This window comes from Mus musculus, chromosome 2, assembly GCF_000001635.26.
Source record: "Mus musculus strain C57BL/6J chromosome 2, GRCm38.p6 C57BL/6J".
NCBI classification, from domain to species: Eukaryota; Metazoa; Chordata; class Mammalia; order Rodentia; family Muridae; genus Mus; species Mus musculus.
The window spans coordinates 37526434-37545567 of record NC_000068.7 but is presented as its reverse complement, the minus strand read 5'-3'; the positions used below and the strand labels follow the sequence as shown (position 1 = coordinate 37545567).

General features: G+C 38.7%; 1 protein-coding gene across 9 annotated transcripts in view; it reads right to left on the bottom strand.

The window, feature by feature from the left end:
- Rabgap1 (RAB GTPase activating protein 1) overlaps positions 1 to 19134 on the bottom strand; it is a 130158-nt gene that overhangs the window by 27853 nt on the left and 83171 nt on the right. For 7 of the 9 annotated variants that reach the window (NR_156419.1, XM_006497997.4, XM_006497995.4 and 4 more), the window contains exons 14-19: positions 12939 to 13052; positions 8192 to 8266; positions 5026 to 5151; positions 4392 to 4535; positions 2890 to 2931; positions 2337 to 2465 (exon numbers count right to left, since the gene is read on the bottom strand). Coding sequence is in view for 8 of the 9 variants with exons in the window: in XM_006497997.4 (XP_006498060.1) it covers positions 2337 to 2465; positions 2890 to 2931; positions 4392 to 4535; positions 5026 to 5151; positions 8192 to 8266; positions 12939 to 13052 (630 nt within the window). In the remaining variant the exon portion in view is untranslated. Of the gene's footprint in view, positions 1 to 605; positions 2466 to 2889; positions 2932 to 4391; positions 4536 to 5025; positions 5152 to 8191; positions 8267 to 12938; positions 13053 to 19134 lie in introns of those variants that run through there. The other 2 variants (NM_001362957.1, NM_001033960.1) reach the window with 1 other exon arrangement.

Sequence of the window (19134 nt, the reverse complement as noted above, 5' to 3'; positions counted from 1 at the left end):
TAAGAAAGTGGCCGACAAGGTCTTGTATAGGAACTGTGGGAGACCTTGAGAGTCTTGGTGGGAACCCAAGTCTGAGTCCCACAGTAAGATAAGATGCCTTTAAGAGTTTTCAATAGGCCGGGCGTGGTGGCACACGCCTTTAATCCCAGCACTTGGGAGGGGCAGGCGAATTTCTGAGTTCGAGGCCAGCCTGGTCTACAGAGTGAGTTCCAGGACAGCCAGGGCTACACAGAGAAACCCTGTCTCGAAAAACCAAAAAAAAAAAAAAAAATTTCAATAAAGGAAAAAGGGAAACCACAGATAGAAGGTCCCTATAGAAAGGAAATGGCAGTGAGGTGGGGTGGTCAGAGTCAGTGTATACTTTAGTGACAGGCTGGGGAGTGTAAAGATATAGGAATCAAAAGTGGAAGCACTGTTCTTGTCCTAGGACCCTAGGAGCATCAAGACAGGGACAGAGTAAGCAGAATGGATGTGGCCTTCTCACATACTGAACCAAGGTGAGGAACATGAGTGTTTTTCAGTGTCAGAGCTTGCTTGGGTGTTTGCCATTCACACCCGACTGTACAATTTATATATATATATATATAAATTAAATATATATTTATATTTATTTATTTATTTATTTATTTATCTGATTGAAGAAACAGAGATAAGCAAATCCTAGCAGTAGCAATCATTTCATGAACATTTAATAATTGTTAGGCAGTATATTAATCAATGTACATACTATCATGGTTAACCCACATATAGAAACACTTAGCCAGGGCATCTGGCATGTTGTGAACAATCTCTCAGAGAATATTACTTTTCTTATGCTAATAGGAATTATTTTATCATTCCTTTAAGAGACAAGAAGGCCATTCCAAACCCTAGCTGCATCCTCTAGTCAGTCCAGTGTCTGCTCTACAGTGACACAGAACTTAGCACAGGGCAACATGAAACTCTGCACTGTACTTTATATGAGCCTAAATACAATCTTTGTTCTGACACTGTCTCTACCTTGAATTCCTAATTAAAGCATCTTGAATGTATTTTCTCTTTGAAAATACAAACTTATAAGAACATTAGTACATTGGGATCATTTATTTTTTGACCATAAAAAACCTGTAAAAATGATAAAGCCATGTGAAATTATAAGATTATGAGGCTTCTCCATATTTTAGTTCTTTTTAGAGAATTTCTGATCACAATAAATGTGTCAAAGGGTGAAGACAGTAGAGTGGAAATCAAGAAAATGAAATTCTGTCCTTGACCAGGTCAAAGTCTAAAGAGCTTCTGTTTCAGTCTGTCTTTAAACTGGACAGTAACACTCTTTCTATAGCGTAGATGGTAAGGGCCAATGAGGTTCAACAACTCAAAAATGTTAAGATACAGTCACCCCTAAGGGTTCACAGACAGCTGGGTCTACGAAGCCCTTAGATACTGAAATCAGAGCATGCGCAGTTCCTTATATTATGTCATGAAGTATTTGTGTAGAACCTGTGTGCATACTACCTCACAGAGACAACCTCTAGACTGGTTGGTAATAAATACCCAGATAAAATATTTAGGGAATATTGACAATGAAGAAAAAAAATGCACATGTGTATTTTTCTCCAAATATCTTCAATTCACAATTGATTGAACCCATAAACAGGAAATGCACAGATACAAAAAAGTCAAAGTATATATGAAGGTGTTTTGAAACCAGAAAGGTACAAAGGTATACAACACAACATACTTATTATGGGATATAATTCCATAATCTGATAATGGGAGATACTGCATGTTCTCAGAATTGTCACCATTTTGTTTATTTTGGTTTTGTGAGTTAGAGTTGCTATGTGGATCAGGTTTGCTTGGTGCTCATATGTAGCCCAGGCAAGCCTGAAACTAATGATTCTCTTGCCTTTTGGCCTCCCAAGTGCTGATACTACAGTGTATATCACCAAGCTAAGTAAATATGATTTTGTTTTTTATTACTGACATGACGTTACACCTGACTCCATGAGACACCACAGCCAAAACACCAAGTCTTATACAACAATATCCTGAAATTATCCTGTATATATGAGCTATATATGAAATACACATGAATTCGGAAAGTAATACACTTGAGTTCTAACCCCAAGATTGTGCAGTAAAAATATAAAAAGCAACAACACTACTCCCACCAAAACAACAAATACAACAAAGAGCTTCCAATAGTTTCCAATATACTCTGGCAGCAACCATTTACAAAAAGGGGCACTTGATGTGAAATATCAATTATATATTATAAGCATTAACAATTTTATCAGAAAATCTGAGGCATCAACTGAAAAAGGAAGACTAAGTTAGAGCAAACGTTGCTGTACCTTTGTGTTACAGGCAAGCTCCATGAGCCTCTTTGCATTTTCTTCTGAGCGGTATCTTTTAGGGAGCTGAACCCTGAAGAACTTCAAGGCACCCTCAAAGTCTGTCAACAGCAAGTCATCCTTGGAAGTCTTGAAAAAACAAAAACAAAAACAAAAAACATCTACATGTATGGAAAAAGGTCTGTTACGAAGATACATAAGAAACATTTTACCCCGGGCAGTGGTGGCGAACGCCTTTAATCCCAGCACTTGGGAGGCAGAGGCAGGTGGATTTCTGAGTTCGAGACCAGCCTGGTCAACAGAGTTCCAGGACAGCCAGACAGCCAGGGCTACACGGAAAAACCCTGTCTTGAAAAACCAAAAAAAAAAAAAATTTTTTTTTACAATCTCAGCAATATTTTTTAGTTTTGGTAGAGTAACTTGCATATATATATTCCATCAGGGAAAATAGCAGACCACAGGAGCACAATGACCTCTTAGCATAAGATGAAGACTAAATACACAACAGCATAGGGCCGGACAGCAGACACCTCAGCTCAGCACAGGCATGTACCTTTAGTAATCCAAGGGCGACATTAAAGATGACACTTATTCCCTAAAAGAGAAGAGACAACACAGTTTTATTCTCTGTACCTGCTCTGTTCTGTTAGCTTCAGGGACATCAAGGAAAGGTACTTAAAGTAGACCCAGTCTCCAGGCCTCCTCAGAGAAGCTCTTTACCAGTCCTATCCTTATATTTAAGAAGAATGAATGCTGTTCCGACACCATGGTCCATGGCACCAAACCCAAATGTTATAGTCATTAAATAGTAACCTACAAATACGGCAATCCCAGGTGCACCAGGACTGGATTCTCCTTGAGGCCTCTAATTTGTCTTCCTCATCTCAACAAAGTGGGAATCGTGGGCTAAAGAACAGGTGAGGGAAAGGGCTAATGACTGTCTTCAAACAGCGTTTGGGTCTTCGCTCCTATAACCAATGCTTTTCTTTTTCTTTCTCCCCCCACTTTGGGTTGTTGTTTTTTTATTTTTGAGACACGGTTTCTCTGTGTAGCTTTGAGAGTCTTAGAACTCTTTCTGTAGACCAGGCTTGTCCTTGAACTCAGAGATCTACTTGTCTTTGCTTTCTAAGTGATGGGATTAAAGATTTGTTTCAAAATATAAAAACAGAACTGTGATACATCATAATATCACAGCGGAAAAATGTAATATATATATATATGTGTGTATATATATGTGTGTGTGTGTGTGTGTGTGTGTGTGTGTGTGTGTGTGCGCGCGTGAGTGCTGGGCAGAAATGCATTATCTTTTGAAATGCTCCTTTGGGTCCAGTGCAAAAATGTTGAAAGAATATACACTAAAAATTTGTAAGTAAATGTAGAGACAGTGAAATTAAATCATTTTCAATTGTTTTTAATCACATTTCCTAAAGTTTCTGCCATAAGCACATTATTTATAATTAGTTGTTTTTTTCTTAACACATACACACCTTTCAAATCTCAAGCTATGTCATGGATAAGGGCATTTTTCACACTGCCTTGTTCCTTTTAGTGATAATCTTTAGCAAATTCCTACCCAGCCTCAAAACATTTCCCTTTCAGCTGGCACGGTCATATAACTCAGCCCACCCCTACCCAGGAAAGCCTCCAGGCAGGAGATGTGGCACACACCTGAGCTCTCTGCATCCAGGAAACCCTAAACAAACAAATAAGGTACCAATCCCCAATACAAATACAGGTATGAGAGTTATGGCCTAATTCTAAGAATAAGACTCTGAGAAAGCAGGGTACTGCCAATCTGTCTTCCTGTACACAAGAAAGAAACCTCTTATTTCACTTGGCAGCACAGAGCCAAACCGAATACTGTCTAGTCTAAATGTCTGATGTGCCTTTTTAGCAGAGAGCCTCTGTGACAAAGGTGAGCAGAACACTATCATCAGGAAGAACCACCTCAACCCAGACTTGGCAATACCAAAAGAAAACAGAAGACAAGAGATTTGATAGAGCTTATATGTATACTTCACACTCAAATTTAAGTCCTGTGCCTCTGATACATACCTCACATAAGAGCAGGTCGATGATATGGAAGACCATGTAGAGAGGGAATTTTGCAGTGAAAAGTGTAAGGAACCACTGGGAGGCGTACATGTGTGCTTCAAGGCTGATATCCAGGAAGTGGTTGTACAGGTCAGGAATGTATTCCTGAAATAGCAAACTTATTAGTTCTGGGCACATATGCAGTTATGCTATCACTTCTCAGGAGCTCATAAATCTGCCAGCAGTTGCCTAGAAAATCATATACTTGTGTAAATATCTCTTAAGTGATCATAGCATTTACCAGTTCTTTTCAGACTACAAACTAGTTGAAAGAAAGAGAAATTCCCACAGAATAGTGACAAGTATTTAGAAAGCTAGTTTTTACTTCTAAGTTGTGAAATGTTTTGTTTGGGAAAGCTTGTTTAACTTTGGTAAGAGACTCCTAAACAGACACTTTTGTAGCCTTTGTGAACACTTCCTCCCTGAATTTGCTATAGAAAAGGGCTCTTTTGATCATTTCTAAGACCGACTTAAACACATCAGATTCTCATCCTCATCACACAGTAAGAAACAACAGAAATAAAAGCCATTGTTTCCCAGTCTTTCTGCCACTAGTTTGCACCTATTCATCCAATCCAGTCTGAGCTCCCTTTACCTGCATAAGGCGCTCCAACTGGTAGAACTTGCAATGAAGATCTTCAAAATTTTGTTTGAAAAGTTCCCTGAGACCATAGTCAAACATGATCTTGACCAGAACACTGAATGCCTGTTCTTCGGGCATCTGTAACAGAGGCAGTGGATGGGTGGGAAACAAAACAATTACTTCAGTATCTTCAGCTTGTCCTCCATTGTCTTATCAGGAAATGGAGTGGTGCACAGAAACCCAACATTAACTGACTCAGGCAAGGAATGTTTAAGAATGCCTATTCTGTTCTGCCACTGCCTCTCCCAAAGCAGGAGTGTAATGATGGATGATTAACCACTAGAAGAACTAATGAGTACCCAGGACAGCAAAGCTTGTACATTCCGTAGAGTCAGGAACGGGCCCCTCAACTGGATTGGTGGTGGTGCATGCTTTTAGCCCCAGCACTTGGGAGGCAGAGGCAGGCAGATCTTTGTGAGTTTGAGTCTAGCCTGGTCTAGAGAACAAGTTGCATGACAGCCAAGGCTACAGAGAAAAACCCTGTCTCAATAGAAACAAAACAATAGAAAATAAAACAAAAACAGAACAGGCCCCTCTGGGAGCACAGGATTAGAGGTGGGTACAAACAGTATGGTACATGCTATGTTTCAGCTTTCTGAATAATTGTTCAATTGTTTTTCTTCTCCTTGCCAAAATGTCATTCTGGTAAATTGTTTTTCCTTTCCTATTATTGTAAAAACACAAACAAAACGACTCATGAGGGTGGAGGGGTTCCAGTGGTTAGGAACACTTACTACTCTTGGCAGAGACCCTGGGTTTGGTTCCTACCACTCAAATAGTGGCTCACAAACACCTGTATATCTAGTTCCTGGGGATCTACTGTATTCTTCTAGGTTCTATAAGTACCTACATGCATATAAGCGCGCGCACACACACACACATACACACACACACACAGATACACATAAATTAAAAATAAATCTTAAAAAAACCAAACAAACAAAAAACAAAGCAAAACAGTAAGTTTGTTCTAGAAGAGCCCTTCCCCATTCTCAGTCTAATGCTGTCACTCAACAGCAACAGCAGTGTAGCAGCAGTGGTGGGCAGCGGAGTTGAATTGCCAAAGACCCGCCTGCAGTTCTGTCTACAAACATCCTCCATGGCTTTATGGAGCATTCCTCCAAGAGTATGGAGAGATGTCTACATTTCAAACAGAAGGAAAGCACTGGCAATGTTTTTAGCTTCATGTGACTGTAGCAAGGTTTAGAAAGGACAAGATGGTAGACAGCTTCTGTGGAATATGACGTTGGAGGTGGCTAGAACACAGGTCCCAGAGAGAAAAAAAGTACAGCCCAAGAGTAATACAAGACAAAGCCTAGCAGATTCTAATTGGAAAGGACAGGGTATATAGGGCAAAACGCTAGCTTTTCTGAATCTTTGGTGTGGAATGTGGCTCCCCTTTCCCACATGTGAGGGAAGTGGCTCGATTTGTGTGGCATTTCTGATGCCGCGTTGCCCATTTTTCCTTGTAGGGAAACATTTAAAACTAAGGCAAGCTGGAGTTCTAAACAGAAGTGGGATTTTATCAAGGGGTGATACTTAAATGGGTATAAGTGTTCTTTGAGTGAAACTATAGTAAAGAAACAAATAGATGAACCCCATAGGTGTGCAAAACAGATAGTCTGGCTAACACAACAAATCATAAAGAAAAATAGGACTTGACCTGTTTATTAATGTCACAGCATTAGCATATTCCAAATCACATGGAACCTTGCTTTTCTCTGTTTACTCTGCTGTGCCTGCTACAGACACCACCAAGCTGAGTTCACACTAGAGAAAATAGTAGTTTTCCTTTTTACATGTAAAGCCATTTTCACGAAATGGCTTAAAATCCTAAGAGTTCTTGCCCTCTCAGAGCAAACGTGGGGTTTATTTTGGCTTGCATGGTTGTTCCCACGGGAGCCCATATTTTTTCCCTAGCTCTGTCTCTTTCTCCCCTCCTACTGTAGTCATACTTATATCTCTTTAAATTCCATACATGTGAAATTCTTCAGCTTCTAATTAATCTATGCTCCCTTTGGCAGCAGCGATGTTCTATTCTATTTTCATGATTTTAAAGTATCTCCACAGCAATGTTATACAGAGGGTTAACTGACACTGAAGAGAAGCCCATGGTTTTCAGGTTCACTGCACTGTAATGGTTTGTCTGCCAAGAGGAAGGAGCCTTTCATCTAGACAAGGTCCCTGTTACAGTCTTGCACTCACTGTTCATGGATGTATGGAGCCATTACAATCCGTAAAGGCATGCTTGCGCAGCCATCTGCTTACAGATGATGGCATCACTAGCTTTGTACTGTGCTCACTCTTAAGCTTCCTATTTCCAGCAGTACTCAGAACTGCTGACACTACATGGGTAGTATTCTTGCCACAGACAGACTTTTAAGTTAAATAATGAGAAAATGATTGGGGAAATTAAGAATATGACATATTTTATGAAACAATATGGTTAAATCTTTTTTTGGAAACAAACAGAGGTATTATGGTGGTTTAGATGAAGTGTAAGGATAGAATACAAACAAATGCAGCACCTGACTTGTTGCTGGATCACAGTCAGAGTAACGGCCATAAAGGAACCACATATGGGCAGGGGATATAGCTCACTGCTAAAACATTCACCTAGTATGTTTGATGCAACAGAATAACCAATAGCTAATGAAGCACACATCTGCTGGGAGGGGCACTGACTGGGGACTGTGTGCCAGGCAGGACGTCAGTGTGGGATGTGATCATACTACACTTATGATGCAGAATGCCCTGGTCCGTACAAGACACAAGCTCAAATGTTCACTACTTTCATTTAAAAGATAGTAAGTTATTTTTGTTGAAAAGAAAAATGAAGACAAAGATAAATCAGTAACTAACAGTCAAATGAAGACTACTTAATATGGCTGTTTAGCTGACATTATTCTGAAAAAAAAAAAAAAAACTGAAGAAGTTGTAGAGTAAAGGTCTTTACCACTCATCCTCGTTATATTTTTTTCATAGTGCCATTAAAGTTAATTAAGTTTGTAAATACACAAGCTAAAGATTCTATCTAAGGATGTGGCCAAGCCCAACCTCAAGCCTTCCTTAAGTCTAGGCAGGCACATGGATCAGTGACACAGACCCAGCTACTCACGTGGAGAAGCAGTACAGCTGCGAGGAAGGACTGGCCCTGGCAGTAACCAATCTCTTCATCATACACAGAATATGCCTGCATGGGGGGGGAAAAAGGTGCTTAAATGAATTAGACATTCATGGGCCACACCTGCTCTCTCAGATTTTTTTTTCCCTCATTAATCTCTCAGATCTTAAAAGAAGAACCAAAAGGATGCTACCCAAGCCTCACTAAAACACTTTGAGGTTAAAAGAATGAAGCTAATATATCTTTCCAATCCCAATGTCTTCATGGTAAGAGGCACTGTCACCATACTGTCTCCTGTGGTCAAGAGGAAAGTCTATCAGAAATGAGTTGAGCATTAAGTCAAGTACTAACAGCTCCTAGTTCTAAACTCCCAAAGCATTCTAATTCAACCACAATGAATTCCCTCTTTCCCTGTGACTCTGTGGTTCTCACTAAACATGCATGGCTATTATAGCATCTACTGGGCTACATTTTAAATGTCCATCTTCTCTAGGACTCTACAGTGCTCTGAGGGCTGGGATGAGTTTACTCAATCATCCACCTGGATAAGAGGCTTTGGTGAAGACAGTGAGAGCCTTTCTGATAAGAGTGATGGCTCTAAAATCATAATTTCCTTGGCAGTACACAAGTATTCCCATTGCCTATGAACATTAATTATCTTGATACCTAACTTTCCCCAGGGTCCATTCTCTGCCCCCCCCCCCCCCTTCTCTCGGTGGTTAGCATTAGTATTTTTCATGTAAGCTGTGGTAGAAAGGAGGAATACCAGTAAAACAGTGGTTCTCAACCTGTGGGTTGAGACCACTTTGGGGATTGATATCCTACATATCAGATATTTTACTTTATAATTTATAACAATAGCAAGACTACAGTTTCTAAGTAGCAATGAAAATAACTGCATGGTTGGGGTCACTACAACATGAGATACTGTATTAAAGGGTGACAGCATCAGGAAGGGTGTGAACCATTTCCATAAAGTAATGATGTATGAGCCTATGATTTCTATCTTCTGTATGATAAATTTATTTCTGTTGAAACTTCCCTTATCGTTCCAATTCTTTGAACCAAGGTTCCTGTGTCCTAAGAAAGGAATTCAAAATTAGGTGTTTTGGAATTTGTCGTTTGGGCTGTTTATCAGATGATAGGTTTTATCATTAGCATAGAGACACATACAGATACAATCCTCTCTTCATAAACGCAGGTAGAATTCACTGTAATTTTATTAGGGTTCCTGGCTTATCACTTCTTGTTTGATGAGAGGGCTACAAGATGAGAAGCATGTATAATTTTTTCTAAAGACAAGATACAAAAAGAGGGTTTCAGAAAGAATCTGTTTATAATACCAGGAAACACACTATTTTCCACACCTTAAAATAAAAATTAGTGTTAGGGCTAATATTGCTAAGACTATGTTGAGAATCATCATGGCTAATCACTATCACAGTTCTCTGGAAAGCATTTGGTAATGCCTTTGCAGGTATTATCAATAGCTCATCGGTGACAACTCAAGAGGCTTGTGCTTGTCAGTTTTGCTGGATTGTGTGCACATTACTTATACCCACTGCTAATATCATAGTATTGACTTACTATCCTCACTCAATCTTCTCTAGCAACAGGCTCAGCATAGCTTAAGCAATTTTATGTACCAGGATGAAATACATATATATGGAATCTTCACAGGTAGACAGTAGAGGGGAATATACTATTCAGGCTGATAAGTGGACGAAATGAATGTACATAGGTACTAAAAGTAGATGGCATACTTTGGGAAACAGTTGAGAGTATAAAGCCCAAGGATCTATAATGAAGAAAGGGAGAACAAGTAATTTCATTAGTTCATTTGTGTTTATTTATGTATATTAGTTCATTTATTACAGAACATCTGTAATATGCTCAGCAGTGTGCCAAAGGCTACTGTCCCTGAGAACTTAAGTCAGTAAGGGGATTCCAACACATGAATCAAGCTGTATAAAGTAAGACATCTGGCGAAGCAAGTAACAAACCATGAATCAGGATATATTACAAAATGTCACCAAGGGTTTTTTTGGGTTTTTTTTGTTTTCCACCAAGAGGTTTTTGTTTCATTCTACTATGTTATGACTGTAGCACTCATGATTTTTGTGGAAGCTGCACAAATGAGCTAATTCTGGGATAAATAAGCAAATTTTGAAGTAAAAAAGCAGGCTAGACCCCAAAGGCAGTTTTTTATAATTGCCAGCAACATAAGAGGGTAAGCGATGAGCAAGCATGCACAGAGGGACAATACAACTCTAAAGGCCATCAGCCATCATCTCAAACCCGGGAGTGTGAAATGGTGTGGAAAAGGACCCTAATCAATCTAGGGCTGCAGAAACTGAGATGAGGCTCCTCATGGATCCTGATACCGCCGGCTGGGTGAAAGCATTTAGGGAATTCTGGATATACAGCTAGTACTGGAGGGCTGAGAGAGACAATAGTCCACACTGAAGTATAAAAGGGCAATAAAGCAATGTGGAGAGAGACATGAAGGGAATGTACAGAAATTCATCACAATAATCAACTCCTCTGTGTTGAAAGCTTTCACAATAAACATTTTTTTTTAATAAACTGGAAAGACCAAATTTGTTCTATGATTCTGAGACTAACTGGCACCTAGGAATTTAGACCTCAAGCTAAGGCAGGTCTGGCACATCTATCCAGTACTGAGAGCTGCTGGTCTGAGAGTGAGAGGGACCACGGAGATAGAGCTGGGGAACTGCCTGCCATCTTAGCTCCTGGGGAAAGTCTCTGTGGTAAGGCAGGCAGAATCAAAGAGAGCAAAGTTACTGGTTAGGCTGAGATGTAGAAGGAAATCAAGGGATAGGAAGTATGAGGCAGAGACATTGAACACAAGGACACTTTCTGAGAACTCTGCAATATGGTAAGAAGTGGTTGGAGGCAATGTGTGGAAGATATAACCAAGAAGCGGCAGAAGGACCTAAGAAAATTACACAAGAGTAACAGCTTTGAGTGTCCTGGAGAAATTAAAACTATAAACTCAAGAATGACTTCTCTAAAGTTTAACTGTCCTTAATAGATCATCCAATCACCTAATGTGTCTCCTGGAAGCCTATCTGAAAAACTAGCCGATAGTTTTCTCTCATCAATTCTAAGTGGAGGTTTTTTAAGAACACATTTTTAGCTTTGCCTGGACATACTACAAAAAAAATCTATCTTATTCTGAGAAGAAAAATATCAAAGACTGGTTCTGAAGTTAGGACAAGGCTGAAAAGTCCAGTCCCAACCTCTTTTAGCACTGTAGCTCTGATGTACTACGCTACTTATACTCTGTATAAGATGAGAAATATATTATTTAAAATAGATTACAACTATATAGGCTTTCACTTTTACAGTGTTCAAATATAGGTCTTTTTAACAGAAATGAGTATTTACCATCACTTAACTTATGAAGCCGCAGCGCTACAATCCCACCTGAATGGGCATTCACTGGTACTCTTGTTGGGTCATATCTATGGAGCCAACTCTAGCACTTACAATGTGCATAAATATTCTATGGCTCCTAGGTGCTTTACAAACCACATTTGAAAAATCTAAATATGTACTATCAAAAACTGGGAAAACACAGAGAACTGTATAAGGAAAGTTCATAGCCTTTGTCTTGCTAGACTTCACATTTAGCTATACTGGCTTAAGTTAATCTGTGTCTTTTTCTGGTTATCAAACTTGTTCTCTGACAATCTTGTGCATATATCATTCATCCTAATTATTTCCACTCTACTCTTCTTATATCCCTCTATACCTGTCAACAGCATTGTGACAAATTCCTTTCCCACATTTATATATTTTTGGTTTTGTGACCCACTTACCTGAACTAGGATTCTGTATGACTTCGGGTTTGAAACTCTTCACTGGAGCCTGGTGGGCTCACCAGTGGGTATAGAACTAAAGAGGACTCTCCCACGATCTTTCAGTAACCAACAGTTTAGTAGAGAAGAATAAGGTTCCATAGAATAAGGGTCCTATCCATGATTAGCTGTTGATAGAGACAGTCCTGTGCAGACCCAGTGGTTTTGAGTTCGTAATGCAATGGCTTTTCTCGTCCAGTAGATAGTACTGTACAGGCCTTCACTCAATCTTTTGTCTCTTATGTCCTGTTTTCTATTTATTTCCTTATTACATTTAAAAATGACACTGGCTGAGAGATTTTCAACACAACAACATGACCTATATGAATACAGGTACTTGCAGAGTCCAGAGGCACTGTATTCTGTAGCTCTAGAGATCATGAAATTGTAAGGCGCTAGGTGTGCATGCTGGGAACCGAACTCAGGTCCTCTGAATAGCAGTGCATGCTGTTATACTGAGTCATTTTTCCAGCCTCATTACTTCCTGATTTTTGGTGAGTCTAAAATTGTGTTATCTTTGGCTTTCAGATCCTGTCTTTCTTTTCCAATTCTGAACATCAAATACAAATTATACTTTTTAGACAGCATAATGAAATGCATCTGTACGCCCATGATTTGGGAACTGGAGACAAGAGGAACACAAATTTAAGACCAGCCTCTGGTACATAATGAGATTGAAGACAGTCTAGACAACATGAAGCCCTGTTTTCAAAAAAAAAAAAAAAAAAAAAAAAAAAAAAAACCAAACAAAAACCCTCAAACAAGCAAATTACATTTTGTAGTTTGTCTTGTATATAATTTCAAAGATTCAGAACCGCCATTCAAAACCAATGGTTTTATATTTTAATATGAAATACCTTGCATATTTTATATAAAGAATCTTGTCCATCTCCTCCTGTGTCCTTGAAGTAGTCATGAGCTGGAAATGTGCGGTTAATATCTCTGGTGATAGCACTGTCTTGAGGAGACTCCTGTAGAAATAGAGGAAGAGGGGAACGGGAGCACTCGTAAGATAAATATCTATTTGGATCCATATAAAAGGGTTCCATTATTTATGTACTTAAAGTGCTATAACATATTCATGCCTGTACTTTTTACTACCTTTTCAGGGGGCTAATCACTTAAGTAAGAGTAATAAGGGTGGACAAGATGGAAGAAAGGCACCATTTCACTGTACATACCTGATGCTACATTCCCTATGCATTGTGAGCAAGTGAGGCTAATGGCCTTTCTACTGTATAAAGGAAAATGACCTGCTAAAAATCAGTTTTCCACAGAAAAACATTTAAGTTTACCACAAAGGAGAAGGCAATATGATTATGATAGAAAAACCAAGCTGAAATAACGCTTAACCTACAGACACAAAGCTCTCATGCCCATTATCTAATGGAACAGCTAAGCCCCTTAACCAGAGTTTCTAAGGGACACATGGCACAAGAATGCAGAAGACGACCAAAAAATGGCCCAGGGTTCAAATGCCCTATGAGAAACTTCCCATTTCTTCCTCCAGAAGAGAAAAATGGTCTCTGAATCAACAAAAAAGTAAACAGGTGTCAATAATGCTTGCAGTTGTCCATGAGGCATACCAGCGCTCTGATGGGTCTAACCTCCCTAACAGTTTTCATCCAACTACTGCCCCCTCCCATTGATCATGGGAACAGACAATGAGAACTCACATGGTAAATTTCTGAAGCCTGCAAAAAAATGATAACAAACTAGAGTCCCTCGGGAAGCACTGGCTTAAAATACTTGGTCTTACAAAATATGCTGAGGAACTTGGAACTAATCCATTTGATTTGCTATAGGCCAACCCATATGAACCCACCCACCAAAATTCTAATGATGAATTTAGTAAGTTCTTGTCAGAATAATAACATTACAAATCTCACAGAGTTCTGAAAACAAACCCATGTCCTTGACAATGTACCAGAGAGATTTGTTTGTTGATTTTAAATTCACCTAACTGCTGCTGCTGCCAACTGAAGTTTATGTGTGTTCAGCCCAGAAACAATGTTAGACCCTGCTGTAACTTGTATGCCCTTTTGAATACTTGGTCTTTCATATGAGTGTTAAAAATACTTTTTGTAGTTTACAAAAATCAATTATCAAGAAACTGTCTCTTGTACTTTAAGCAGCAAAATAAGGCAGTTGAAATAGCTCAGAAACTACACACATTAGGCTGGTTAAAATTAAAATACCAAGTGTTGGTAAAGTAATGCAACAACTGGATAATGACTAGGCTGTACCATCATGCAATCACTCTGGTAAATTACACAGCACACTCAACATCTACACGTTTACTATTTGCTAATAAAAGGCTAATGAATGACTCTAAGACCAAGGCAAAACACCCAGAAAACCATGCAGCATTTTGTATTGCCAAAAAAGACAAAAATAAACAAGCAGGTTTCTTTCTTTTATTACTACCACAAACCATGCCACCAACCCATAACAGTAATGCTACCCACAAGACAATACCGACACTGATAGCATCTGTCAGAAAGACACTGACAGCCAAGGAAAATGTTTCTAATGCCAAATAACTTAAGCAACAAAGGGATAAAGTAATACTGAGTTACAGTCTTGAGTATGAGAGAAATATCTGTGAGTCTCTACATTTAAAAAAAAAAATGGATTAAATAAGTAGGGTAAAGAAATACATCACCCAGGCAGGCCAATCTCAAGTAACTTGTGTACATACTATGCCCTCAAGGAATCCTCCACTACTCAAGCATGGACACACTTCCTTTGCAGGACAGAAGTACAGTATGGAATGAGGGCTGGGTGCAAAGAATAACTGTGCAGGGGAGAAACCCAGAAACCTGGTCTCACAAAGACAACCAAGATTAATATTAACAGTAAGTCATTCTGCTAGCAGGCACTCCTCGTGTTACAAAAATGGCTTTTACTATATCTTCATCTTTCGTATTCGTAACTTCATGAGAAAAATACCAGATGATTTCTTGAAGGACAGTGTATGAAATGTCTGACCAGTATCCCTTAAAACCACCACAGTTTGTGTTCCTTTCATGAGTACATGTCACTAAAGCAAAATCTAGATGCTAGGTGGGCTCATTTCTAGTGACTCTTCCTTAGCTCTGTCATGATGCTTGATATGTGGCGGTGAGACTGGGAGAAAGGCTCCTTTAAAACAGTTTGTGGATTAAAATTTAAGGAAGTTATAGTAAGTGGTATTTCCTTGTTCCCACATCAAAATTGTTTTAGTTCAAACCATAGTGGTACTGAAGTCTGTAATCTCTCTGGATGTCTGTTTTTATACCTTATTGTGAGAACAGGGCAACTGGGTAACTTCTCAAGATTAATAAGGCCCTGGGAACTGGAGGAAGTGTTTTGAATACATACTCTTTGTAAACTCAAGCTGGAAAATAGAAAGCTAAGAATGGCAGGAAGAAAAAGTAGTACCCAAACAAAGAAAGTGCAGTGGAAGGCTGCCATGAGAAATAAAAAGGAAGGGGATCGTAATTCCCAAGTAGTTTGTTGCCCAAATGAAAAGTTCTCAGGAATAATGTTATCAATGCCATAAAACTGTATGGATCACTTCATAAAACAGAAAAGCAGCCCACTCAAATACATTATTTATCTAGGAGACAGGGTCTTACTATATAGCTCAGGCTGGCCTCAGCTTTCTGGTCCTAAGATTACAGGTATGTGTCAATCATACCTTGCCCATGTCCTATCTTTAAAATGTATTTTCATGAATAAAATATGTTATACTGGTTGCATAGCCTTGTTTTTGTTTTTTTGGTGTGTGTGCGCGTGAGTGTGTGTCAATACAGGTAAAGCATGTGGCACAGCACACTGTGGAAGTCAGAGGACAACTTTCTAGTCACTTCTTCTTTCTACTGTTGAGGCAGCACCATTCATATCTGCTATCACTGTAAACTTTGGCCTAGATGCTCTACCACACTACTGAATGTCCTTATCACAACTGACTTCTAAGAATTATAAGCATTTTCTACACCATGGAGAGTGAACCAGTGTCTATTATCTTTTCAGTGCCAAAACAAGAATCCTAGAAATAAATCTAAATAATGACCTCATTTAATAACAATAAAAAACTAAAAAAAATAAAGCAAACATCTCCATGGTTAATTTGAGTTTCAAGAACTAAATACACACATTATGTATCTGTGCAAATGCAAGATTACTGGTTCCCCGTGGCTATCACAATTGCTCTTTAAGTCCTTACTTGCTTTTCAACTAGGAAACATGGGATTTCTGTCCTAGAGTACTGTCCTTCCATACCAATGCAAGAGAAGGGATCTGGGTAGAAATCAAAGTTGTTGGATTTTAGTAGAAAATAAATTTGTTAGTAGAGACTGCTTTTCACATTTTACATTTTTACATTAGGAGAACGGATTCCAGAGGGGGCTGGGTGGGGGGACCCATGACAATAAAACTGGCACCAGTTTAAAGTTAACAGCACAATTTAAAAGCTAAACCAAAGAAAGGGAAATTGATCTACACATATTTAAATATATGAAATACTATAAAGGCACCCTGTAGTTAATGTTTTAAAGGTTTCCCTTCCAAAGCTCAATTACCTAAAACACAGAGCAGCCTAGGAATACATTTCCATGAACATAGAACACATAGGTAACTGGAGGTACTAAAATCAGGCCACTCTGTGGATTCTGGAGTTGTTCTACTTAGACAACAGTACAATGGACAAGATTTAAACTCTGTAGTAGGCAATTTTGTTTCTGTGTGCGCCTCTGTTGTTTTGATTTAGTTTTCACAACCCTGGGCAGCCAGCCCACTTACCTAAGCTAGATCCTGCAGTATTTCTAGCCCTCTGATTATAAGCCTAGCCTATTTGCCTGGGTTTGTAAGAAGAAACACTAAGTGGAAAAAAGTGGGAGAGACAAGGTCTAGTACATCAGTGCTAACCTTTCCCACCCGATTTGAGATAGACGTTGTTGGCAGAGAAACCAAAAGACAAAATTTATATTTGGCATGTTGTGCTGTTTGGGACTTACAACTGGTCTGGAGAGAAGAAAAGGTCTGTAATCAGACAGTATGTAATTCAAAAAAATCTATTGTATGCTACCAATATCATACTTTATTACAATCAAATTAATTTATAGGGAAGAGACAACAGAAACACTGATACTTCAAATACAAATGACAGAATAAGATTTTTTCTTTTAACCTATGAATCACCTGACCCAAACACTGTAGTACTCAACAAGTATTTGTGCTGGTTAGATTTATTTTGTTTTAAACCAGTCTTCAAGGTAGAGATCTACTTCAGATTTTCTATTATCGTCTCATTTAGTGTGTTCTTCCTTTTCAAGACAAACAATTATAGTGAACTTCAAATGCCTCTGCCTCTTCATTCCCATCCCTAACATCCAATAAAACAAACAACTCTCCCCAAACAGGGAACACAAAAGACAACCATGTAATGTGACCAGAGTCTTTAACTATAAAAACTATGCTTAGCATGCCTGTTGTAGAAATATCTGCTTAAGAAGCACTTTTCATCTGCATGTATAAAACTGTACCAACTGGATGAATATGTAAGCATTATTCTGACATTATGGATCTATCTATGATAGACAATGTAAGAGGAAAGTGGCTGACTTCAGAAAAGACATCTCTGTATTTAATAAAATAATGGACCACTGTCACATTGTTTCAGACCAAATATGGCATTATAATGCCTTTCTAAAAATAAACCCAAGTCCCATGTGACATGTAGCCCTTTAGCTATGTCCATTTCCTTTTAGGGCTCAAGTTTCCCACAGGAAAACTGGCCAATGTTTGGCAAAATAGCCTGAAATCATGTATAGATAAGGCATAAATACTAACAGTGTGATCAACCTTTTCCTGCTTGACTATTGTTGATTCTCCTGCATAGCAACACATCTGAAGAGCCCAAGGACCAGGCAATCTAAAAACTGTTACTGACAAAAGTGGACAGGCAGAGAATCATTCCGAGTAAAAACGTGGTGGTGTTGGTAAGGGCAGCAAGTTAAGAATTAAATCAGAAGGTACAAAATCATGTGCAAAGCCATACTGTAAACATTTTTCTGATAACTAAATACTTCTAAACACTTATTTCAATGCACACCAAATAAGTAGTAAGATTAACAGCTTAGTATTACTGTATTATGTTGGATGCTTAAAATTTTACAGGGTATCACATGCTAAGAACAAAATCTTGGGCTTGCATGGTCTATGCAGTGAATTTCAGGTAAGCTAGGGAGTTATTATAAAGTAAGACTCTATCTCAATCAGTCAACCAACCATCACCACCAACAAAATAACTAAAAAATCTGCTGCCAAGCCTGATGCCAGTTCAGTTCTTAGGACCCATACAGTAGAAAAGGAGAACTGGGTTATCCGGACTGCTCTCTGACCTCTATACTGCCACTCCCCACAAATGCACACAAAATTAATAAAAACACAGTTATCATAAAGTACATAGAACATAATACAAAACCCAAGTCAATTCTTATATTCCTCAAGTTATATTTTTATATAACTTAATCCATTAAATTACAATTACTAAAATGGTTCTCTTTTAAACATTCAACAAAAACTCAACTCTTTTTTTCATAAAGCTCATTTCTTCTGGAAATAATGTCTTAAGTCAGAGATTTGAGAGTGCAGCAAAAACTATGCAGCTGTGAAGCAGCTATATTCTTTAAGATGGAATGTTACAACTCCATGCTAGTTCCTTGCTCTGAAAAGTGCTTAATGAGAACCACAATACATCACAGAACATCTCCAAGCTGCCAGACAGCATTCAGAATTCAGGAAGAGGTCTGCATTTTCTTGCAGAAAAAAAAAAATTAACCTTGAAAGACTTGTCAAGAGACAACTACTTAAGTATTTAAAGGCTATCTTGTTTCATCACTAACATACCTAAAGCCACTCACCATACATGGAGCATGGCTAGGCAGGCCTGTTGTAATCTCTGGGGACCTATAGTATAAGTCCCAGGCTGTCTGTGGTGCTGGGGAACCACACTCATGTCCTCATGCTTGTGCAGTAAGCACTTTACTCACCAAACCATCTATCTCG